This window comes from Salvelinus fontinalis, chromosome 26, assembly GCF_029448725.1.
Source record: "Salvelinus fontinalis isolate EN_2023a chromosome 26, ASM2944872v1, whole genome shotgun sequence".
In the NCBI taxonomy this organism is placed as follows: domain Eukaryota; kingdom Metazoa; phylum Chordata; class Actinopteri; order Salmoniformes; family Salmonidae; genus Salvelinus; species Salvelinus fontinalis.
Window position 1 is genome coordinate 4,347,394 of NC_074690.1, and position 10,878 is coordinate 4,358,271.

Below are 10,878 nucleotides of genomic sequence, written 5' to 3' on the forward strand. Positions count from 1 at the left end.
ATCAAACTAACTCTGATGTTAACAGATCAAACTAACTCTGATGTTAACAGATCAAACTAACTCTGATGTTAACAGATCAAACTAACCAACTAACTCTGATGTTAACAGATCAAACTAACCAACTAACTCTGATGTTAACAGATCAAACTAACTCTGATGTTAACAGATCAAACTAACTCTGATGTTAACAGATCAAACTAACTCTGATGTTAACAGATCAAACTAACTCTGATGTTAACAGATCAAACTAACCAACTAACTCTGATGTTAACAGATCAAACTAACCAACTAACTCTGATGTTAACAGATCAAACTAACCAACTAACTCTGATGTTAACAGATCAAACTAACCAACTAACTCTGATGTTAACAGATCAAACTAACTATGATGTTAACAGATCAAACTAACCCACTAACTCTGATGTTAACAGATCAAACTACCTCTGATGTTAACAGATCAAACTAACTCTGATGTTAACAGATCAAACTAACTCTGATGTTAACAGATCAAACTAACCAACTAACTCTGATGTTAACAGATCAAACTAACTCTGATGTTAACAGATCAAACTAACTCTGATGTTAACAGATCAAACTAACTCTGATGTTAACAGATCAAACTAACTCTGATGTTAACAGATCAAACTAACTCTGATGTTAACAGATCAAACTAACTCTGATGTTAACAGATCAAACTAACCAACTAACTCTGATGTTAACAGATCAAACTAACCAACTAACTCTGATGTTAACAGATCAAACTAACCCACTAAGTCTGATGTTAACAGATCAAACTAACCCACTTACTGATGTTAAAAGATCAAACTAACTCTGATGTTAACAGATCAAACTAACCAAGTAACTGTGATGGAAACAGATCAAACTAACCCACTAACTCTGATGTTAACAGATCAAACTAACCAACTAACTCTGATGTTAACAGATCAAACTAACTATGATGTTAACAGATCAAACTAACTCTGATGTTAACAGATCAAACTAACTCTGATGTTAACAGATCAAACTAACCCACTAACTCTGATGTTAACAGATCAAACTACCTCTGATGTTAACAGATCAAACTAACTCTGATGTTAACAGATCAAACTAACTCTGATGTTAACAGATCAAACTAACTAACTAACTCTGATGTTAACAGATCAAACTAACTCTGATGTTAACAGATCAAACTAACTCTGATGTTAACAGATCAAACTAACTCTGATGTTAACAGATCAAACTAACTCTGATGTTAACAGATCAAACTAACTCTGATGTTAACGCATCAAACTAACTCTGATGTTAACAGATCAAACTAACCAACTAACTCTGATGTTAACAGATCAAACTAACCCACTAACTCTGATGTTAACAGATCAAACTAACCAACTAACTCTGATGTTAACAGATCAAACTAACCAACTAACTCGGATGTTAACAGATCAAACTAACTCTGATGTTAACAGATCAAACTAACCCACTAAGTCTGATGTTAACAGATCAAACTAACCCACTAACTGATGTTAACAGATCAAACTAACTCTGATGTTAACAGATCAAACTAACCAAGTAACTGTGATGGTAACAGATCAAACTAACCCACTAACTCTGATGTTAACAGATCAAACTAACCAAGTAACTGTGATGGTAACAGATCAAACTAACCCACTAACTCTGATGTTAACAGATCAAACTAACCAACTAACTCTGATGTTAACAGATCAAACTAACCATGATGTTAACAGATCAAACTAACTATGATGTTAACAGATCAAACTAACTCTGATGTTAACAGATCAAACTAACCCACTAACTCTGATGTTAACAGATCAAACTACCTCTGATGTTAACAGATCAAACTAACTCTGATGTTAACAGATCAAACTAACCAACTAACTCTGATGTTAACAGATCAAACTAACCAACTAACTCTGATGTTAACAGATCAAACTAACTCTGATGTTAACAGATCAAACTAACTCTGATGTTAACAGATCAAACTAACTCTGATGTTAACAGATCAAACTAACCAACTAACTCTGATGTTAACAGATCAAACTAACTCTGATGTTAACAGATCAAACTAACCAACTAACTATGATGTTAACAGATCAAACTAACCAACTAACTCTGATGTTAACAGATCAAACTAACCAGCTAACTCTGATGTTAACAGATCAAACTAACCCACTAACTCTGATGTTAACAGACCAAACTAACTCTGATGTTAACAGATCAAACTAACCAACTAACTCTGATGTTAACAGATCAAACTAACCAACTAACTCTGATGTTAACAGATCAAACTAACCAACTAACGCTGATGTTAACAGATCAAACTAACCAACTAACTCTGATGTTAACAGATCAAACTAACCAACTAACTCTGATGTTAACAGATCAAACTAACCAACTAACTCTGATGTTAACAGATCAAACTAACTCTGATGTTAACAGATCAAACTAACCAACTAACTCTGATGTTAAAAGATCAAACTAACTCTGATGTTAACAGATCAAACTAACCAACTAACTGTGATGGTAACAGATCAAACTAACCAAGTAACTGTGATGGTAACAGATCAAATTAACCAACTAACTCTGATGTTAACAGATCAAACTAACTCTGATGTCAACAGATCAAACTAACCAAGTAACTGTGATGGTAACAGATCAAACTAACCCACTAACTCTGATGTTAACAGATCAAACTAACCAAGTAACTGTGATGGTAACAGATCAAACTAACCCACTAACTCTGATGTTAACAGATCAAACTAACCAACTAACTCTGATGTTAACAGATCAAACTAACCAACTAACTCTGATGTTAACAGATCAAACTAACCCACTAACTCTGATGTTAACAGATCAAACTAACCCACTAACTCTGATGTTAACAGATCAAACTAACTCTGATGTTAACAGATCAAACTAACTCTGATGTTAACAGATCAAACTAACTCTGATGTTAACAGATCAAACTAACCAACTAACTCTGATGTTAACAGATCAAACTAACTCTGATGTTAACAGATCAAACTAACTCTGATGTTAACAGATCAAACTAACGAACTAACTCTGATGTTAACAGATCAAACTAACTCTGATGTTAACAGATCAAACTAACCAACTAACTCTGATGTTAACAGATCAAACTAACCAACTAACTCTGATGTTAACAGATCAAACTAACCAACTAACTCTGATGTTAACAGATCAAATTAACCAACTATGATGTTAACAGATCAAACTAACCAACTAACGCTGATGTTAACAGATCAAACTAACCAACTAACTCTGATGTTAACAGATCAAACTAACCAACTAACTCTGATGTTAACAGATCAAACTAACTCTGATGTTAACAGATCAAACTAACCAAGTAACTCTGATGTTAACAGATCAAACTAACTCTAATGTTAACAGATCAAACTAACCAGCTAACTCTGATGTTAACAGATCAAACTAACCCGCTAACTCTGATGTTAACAGACCAAACTAACTCTGATGTTAACAGATCAAACTAACTCTGATGTTAACAGATCAAACTAATCAACTAACTCTGATGTTAACAGATCAAACTAACCAACTAACTCTGATGTTAACAGATCAAACTAACTCTGATGTTAACAGATCAAACTAACTCTGATGTTAACAGATCAAACTAACTCTGATGTTAACAGATCAAACTAACCCACTAACTCTGATGTTAACAGATCAAACTAACCAACTAACTCTGATGTTAACAGATCAAACTAACCAACTAACTCTGATGTTAACAGATCAAACTAACTCTGATGTTAACAGATCAAACTAACCAACTAACTCTGATGTTAACAGATCAAACTAACCAACTAACGCTGATGTTAACAGATCAAACTAACCAACTAACTCTGATGTTAACATATCAAACTAACCAACTAACTCTGATGTTAACAGATCAAACTAACCAACTAACTCTGAAGTTAACAGATCAAACTAAACAAACTAACTCTGATGTTAACAGATCAAACTAACCAACTAACTCTGATAACAGATCAAACTAACCAACGAACTCTGATGTTAACAGATCAAACTAACCAACTAACTCTGATAACATATCAAACTAACCAACGAACTCTGATGTTAACAGATCAAACTAACCAACTAACTCTGATGTTAACAGATCAAACTAACTCTGATGTTAACAGATCAAACTAACCAACTAACTCTGATGTTAACAGATCAAACTAACCAACTAACTCTGATGTTAACAGATCAAACTAACCAACTAACTCTGATGTTAACAGATCAAACTAACTCTGATGTTAACAGATCAAACTAACCAACTAACTCTGATGTTAACAGATCAAACTAACCAACTAACTCTGATGTTAACAGATCAAACTAACCAACTAACTCTGATGTTAACAGATCAAACTAACTCCGATGTTAACAGATCAAACTAACCAACTAACTCTGATGTTAACAGATCAAACTAACTCTGATGTTAACAGATCAAACTAACCAACTAACTCTGATGTTAACAGATCTAACTAACTCTGATGTTAACAGATCAAACTAACCAACTAACTCTGATGTTAACAGATCAAACTAACCAACTAACTATGATGTTAACAGATCAAACTAACCAACTAACTCTGATGTTAACAGATCAAACTAACCAACTAACTCTGATGTTAACAGATCAAACTAACTCTGATGTTAACAGATCAAACTAACTCTGATGTTAACAGCTCAAACTAACCAACTAACTCTGATGTTAACAGATCAAACTAACCAACTAACTCTGATAACAGATCAAACTAACCAACGAACTCTGATGTTAACAGATCAAACTAACCAACTAACTCTGATAACAGATCAAACTAACCAACGAACTCTGATGTTAACAGATCAAACTAACCAACTAACTCTGATGTTAACAGATCAAACTAACCAACTAACTCTGATGTTAACAGATCAAACTAACTCTGATGTTAACAGATCAAACTAACTCTGATGTTAACAGATCAAACTAACTCTGATGTTAACAGATCAAACTAACCCACTAACTCTGATGTTAACAGATCAAACTAACCAACTAACTCTGATGTTAACAGATCAAACTAACCAACTAACTCTGATGTTAACAGATCAAACTAACTCTGATGTTAACAGATCAAACTAACCAACTAACTCTGATGTTAACAGATCAAACTAACCAACTAACTCTGATGTTAACAGATCAAACTAACCAACTAACTCTGATGTTAACAGATCAAACTAACTCCGATGTTAACAGATCAAACTAACCAACTAACTCTGATGTTAACAGATCAAACTAACTCTGATGTTAACAGATCAAACTAACCAACTAACTCTGATGTTAACAGATCTAACTAACTCTGATGTTAACAGATCAAACTAACCAACTAACTCTGATGTTAACAGATCAAACTAACCAACTAACTATGATGTTAACAGATCAAACTAACCAACTAACTCTGATGTTAACAGATCAAACTAACCAACTAACTCTGATGTTAACAGATCAAACTAACTCTGATGTTAACAGATCAAACTAACTCTGATGTTAACAGCTCAAACTAACCAACTAACTCTGATGTTAACAGATCAAACTAACCAACTAACTCTGATAACAGATCAAACTAACCAACGAACTCTGATGTTAACAGATCAAACTAACCAACTAACTCTGATAACAGATCAAACTAACCAACGAACTCTGATGTTAACAGATCAAACTAACCAACTAACTCTGATGTTAACAGATCAAACTAACCAACTAACTCTGATGTTAACAGATCAAACTAACTCTGATGTTAACAGATCAAACTAACTCTGATGTTAACAGATCAAACTAACTCTGATGTTAACAGATCAAACTAACCCACTAACTCTGATGTTAACAGATCAAACTAACCAACTAACTCTGATGTTAACAGATCAAACTAACCAACTAACTCTGATGTTAACAGATCAAACTAACCAACTAACTCTGATAACAGATCAAACTAACCAACTAACTATGATGTTAACAGACCAAACTAACCAACTAACTCTGATGTTAACAGATCAAACTAACCAACTAACTCTGATGTTAACAGACCAAACTAACTCTGATGTTAACAGATCAGACTAACCCACTAACTCTGATGTTAACAGATCAAACTAACCAACTAACTCTGGTGTTAACAGATCAGACTAACCAACTAACTATGATGTTTACAGATCTGTTTTGTGCTTTAGCCTTGTCCTGTATACAGTGCATTCGGAAAGAATTCAGACCCCTTGACTTTTTCCACATAGCCCATAATGACATCACAATACCCCTTAATGACATCACAATACCCCTTAATGACATCACAATACCGTATGACAAAGCAAACACTTTTTCTTTTCTTTTACATTTATATATATATATTTTTTTTTAAACACATTTACGTAAGTATTCAGACCCTTTACTCAGTACTTGATGAAGCACCTTTGGCAGCGATTACAGACTCAAGTCTTCTTGGGTATTACTCTACAAGCTTGGCACACCTGTATTTGGGGAGTTTCTCTCATTCTTCTCTGCAGATCCTCTCAAGCTCTGTCAGGTTGGATGGGGAGCGTCGCTGCACAGCTATTTTCAGGTCTCTCCAGAGATGTTAGATCGGGTTCAAGTCCGGGCTCTGGCTGGGCCACTCAAGGACATTCAGCGACTTGTCCCAAAGCCACTCCTGCGTTGTCTTGGCTGTGTGCTTAGGTTCGTTGTCATGTTGGAAGGTGAACCTTCACACCATTCTGAGGTCCTGAGCGCTCTGGAGCAGGTTTTAATTAAGGATCTCTGTACATCTTTCACTCGATCCTGACTAGTCTCCCAGTCCCTGCCACTGAAAAACATCCCCACAGCATGATGCTGCCACCACCATGCTTCACCATAGGGATGGTGCCAGGTTTCCTCCAGACGTGATGCTTGTCATTCAGGCCAAAGAGTTCAATCTTGGTTTCATCAGACCAGAGAATCTTGTTTCTCATGGTCTGAGAGTTCTTTAGATGCTTTTTGGCAAACTCCAAGCGGGCTGTCATGTGCCTTTCACTGAGGAGTGGCTTCAGTCTGGCCACTCAACCATAAAAGCCTGAATGGTGGAGTGCTGCAGAGATGGTTGTCCTTCTGGAAGGTTCTCCCATCTCCACAGAGGAACTCTGGAGCTCTGTCAGAGTGACCGTCGGATTCTTGCTCACCTCCCAGACCAAGGCCCTTCTCCCCCGATTGCTCAGTTTGGCCGGGCGGCCAGCTCTAGGAAGAGTCTTTGTGGTTCCAAACTTCTTCCATTTAAGAATGATGGAGGCCACTGTGTTCTTGGGGACCTTCAATGCTGTAGAATTTTTTTGGTACCCTTCCCTAGATCTGTGCCTCAACACAATCTTGTCTCGGAGCTCTACGGACAATTCCTTCAACCTCATGGTTTGGTTTTTGCTCTGACATGCACTGTCAACTGTGGGACCTTATATAGACAGGTGTGTGACTTTCCAAATCACGGGTGATAGTTACAGAACTCATCACTGTATCCTATATCAACATGTGGGTTGGGTCTCTCTATCTGTGAGGCGAGAGCAACATGCTCTCTTGTTTATTTATAAAGCACTTCTTTTAAAACTACCTCCATATATATCATCATTAATTTCCACAAGATGTACTAATTTTAAAACCAGATCACAGATGTGGATTACATTAGAGACTCCTGCGGTCTCCACAGAGTTGGGTAGGACTGCCTTCAGTTCCTTTGCACCTTATTTATGGAACAAACTGCAGATCCAACTTAAGTTAGACACTCTGGTGTCCCTTGCCCATTTTAAAATGTTTATGGAGGATCAATATGATGTTGTCTGTGATTGTTTCTGTTGAATTGTGTATGTTTTGAAATGTTCTTGTCTGTATGTCTAAAACTGTACATGTCAACATGTTTACACAGGGCACAGCCGTAAAAGAGATCCAGGTCTCAGTCTGTTTTCCCTGTTAAAATAAAGATTAAAAAAAATAAAAAAAAAAAAAAAATGTCCAATCAATTGAATTTACCACAGATGGACTCCAATCAAGTTGTAGAAACATCTCAAGGATGATCAATGGAAACAGGATGCACCTGAGCTCAATTTCACGTCTCATAGCAAAGGGTCTGAATATTTATGTAAATTTGGTCTTTCTAAAAACCTTCTTTTCGCTTTGTCATTATGCGGTATTGTGATGTCATTGTGGGGTATTGTGATGTCATTATGGGGTATTGTGTGTAGATTGAGGAAAATAATTAATTTTAATTTAAGAATAAGGCTGTAACAAAATGTGGAGAAAGGGTCTGAATACTTTCCGAATGCACTGTACGCCATAGACACAATATATACAGTATTACCTTTCTCTCTCTCTCAGGGTTCTTTCTCTCCAAGTGGTTACGGCCTGTCTAAGTGTTTCCTTCCAGAGGAGAGTACAGTGATAGCCCTGTACTGTTCTACCGGAGCCAGCCTCCTCCTCCTCCCTCTGGTCCACTGCCTGTGGATAAGAGGTCTTCTCCGGTGCCTCAACTTCTGTCCCATCAGCAAACACAAGTCTCTCTGATCGTCTCAGGTAGAGGTTGTCCCTGACTGCTGAATGATACAGGGTCAGATACTGAATGCTGTCGTCCCTGTCATGCAGAGAGGTGGCTACGCTGTCATCCCTGCCATGCAGAGAGGTGGCTACGCTGTCATCCCTGTCATACAGAGAGGTGGCTACGCTGTCATCCCTGTCATACAGAGAGGTGGCTATGCTGTCGTCCCTGTCACGCAGAGAGGTGGCTACGCTGTCGTCCCTGTCATGCAGAGAGGTGGCTATGCTGTCGTCCCTGTCACGCAGAGAGGTGGCTACGCTGTCATCCCTGTCATACAGAGAGGTGGCTACGCTGTCATCCCTGCCATGCAGAGAGGTGGCTACGCTGTCATCCCTGTCATACAGAGAGGTGGCTACGCTGTCGTCCCTGTCACGCAGAGAGGTGGCTATGCTGTCATCCCTCTCATGCAGAGAGGTGGCTACGCTGTCGTCCCTGTCATGCAGAGAGGTGGCTATGCTGTCATCCCTGTCATGCAGAGAGGTGGCTATGCTGTCATCCCTGTCATGCAGAGAGGTGGCTATGCTGTCATCCCTGTCATACAGAGAGGTGGCTACGCTGTCATCCCTGTCATACAGAGAGGTGGCTATGCTGTCATCCCTGTCATACAGAGAGGTGGCTACGCTGTCATCCCTGTCATACAGAGAGGTGGCTACGCTGTCATCCCTGTCATACAGAGAGGTGGCTACGCTGTCATCCCTCTCATACAGAGAGGTGGCTATGCTGTCATCCCTGTCATACAGAGAGGTGGCTATGCTGTCATCCCTCTCATGCAGAGAGGTGGCTATGCTGTCATCCCTCTCATGCAGAGAGGTGGCTATGCTGTCGTCCCTGTCACGCAGAGAGGTGGCAGACGCTCCTACCGGTACCTGCTTCACACTATAGAACCGAACCGTACTCTGCTGGCTCAGATATTTTAATTTGTCCAATTGTCCTTTTCCAGTATGGTTCCAGCAACTATGATTGTTGCATTACCAGGCTCGCCCAGTACAGCTCTACTCGGGTTAGTAGTGTGAAAAGGGTAAAGATTTCTCCCAGGGGTAGCGTTGACCAATCTGATTCTAGATCTGTAGTTAAGGACAGCTTCTACCTGGAGAGCACCTGTGTGTTGGAATCACGTTGGCTCTATTCATTCTATTTCTATCTGCAACGTTTGGCTAGGGAATGTGGTGCAGGAAATACGGTGGCAACCGCCCCTCTGAAAAGTATTAAAGTTCACCGTCTCCCATCTGGGGCCTGTATTCATTAAACCATCTCAGAGCTGATCTAGGATCAGGCTATTCCCTGTCCATGTCATCTCATTCATTATGATCTCAAAAGGCTAAACTGATCCTAGGTCAGCAGTCCTACTCTGGAGGAAGGTTTATGACGACAGGCTCTGATCTCTACGGAAGTCAGAAGTCTGATACAAGACATGGAAGCGTATGTCTTCAACCAGCATTTGATGTACAGTATTTAAAGACACACACACACACACACACACACACACACACACACACACACACACACACACACACACACACACACACACACACACACACACACACACACACACACACACACACACACACACACCTCTTATGGTCCTAATGTGTTCATGTGCTTCTTTAAAGACCGTTGTTTAACGGCAGTTTTTTTCCCCCTGTGTAAAATCCCTGATGTAAATACTAATAAAAAGCAGATTATTTGTCAACAGTATAGAGTTCGGGTGAATTTGTTGTGACTGTCGATGAATGCGGTAGAACCATCTAGTGATGGAAACACTTTCTATTACAGCGGGTTGATATCAGTTAACCAGGAAGTAACTAGGCATGAAAACTGTCGCTGAGCTTTTAACAGTTCTCAACTGCTGTACGACCACCGTAGTGACACGGTGAACTCGGTAAAGAAAGTGAAACGTGTGCAGGTTTGTTGTTAAAAAGGATCCTATTTATGTAACGGTCACCGTCCATACATCACATATGAAGTGACTTCACTAAAAGACGTAAAACAGAGACGGGCTTTAAACGTTGCTGCTTCAACCTAAGACCCCTGTACCTCCAGAGAAATACAACTTACAACAGGAACCCGTAGGACTCTGGTCAAAAGTAGTGCACTATATAGGGAATAGGGTTCTATAAAAGGTGGTGCACTATATAGGGAATAGGGTGCCATTTGAGATGCAATCATTAACTGACTACAGACACACTGGCCATATCCAAATATCCATACTAGCGTACTAAATAGTATGCGGGGGGGGGGGGGGGGGGGG

General features: G+C 38.8%; 1 protein-coding gene across 1 annotated transcript in view; it reads left to right on the plus strand.

Annotated features, from left to right (window-relative positions):
* Positions 1 to 10,322, plus strand: part of LOC129823563 (metallophosphoesterase 1-like) — a 152,951-nt gene extending 142,629 nt beyond the window's left edge. Inside the window, exon 9 of the mRNA XM_055882391.1 lies at positions 8,414 to 10,322. Coding sequence (XP_055738366.1) covers positions 8,414 to 8,599 — 186 coding nt within the window. The 3' untranslated portion in view covers positions 8,600 to 10,322. The remainder of the gene's footprint in view (positions 1 to 8,413) is intronic.
* Positions 10,323 to 10,878: the final 556 nt, after the last annotated feature.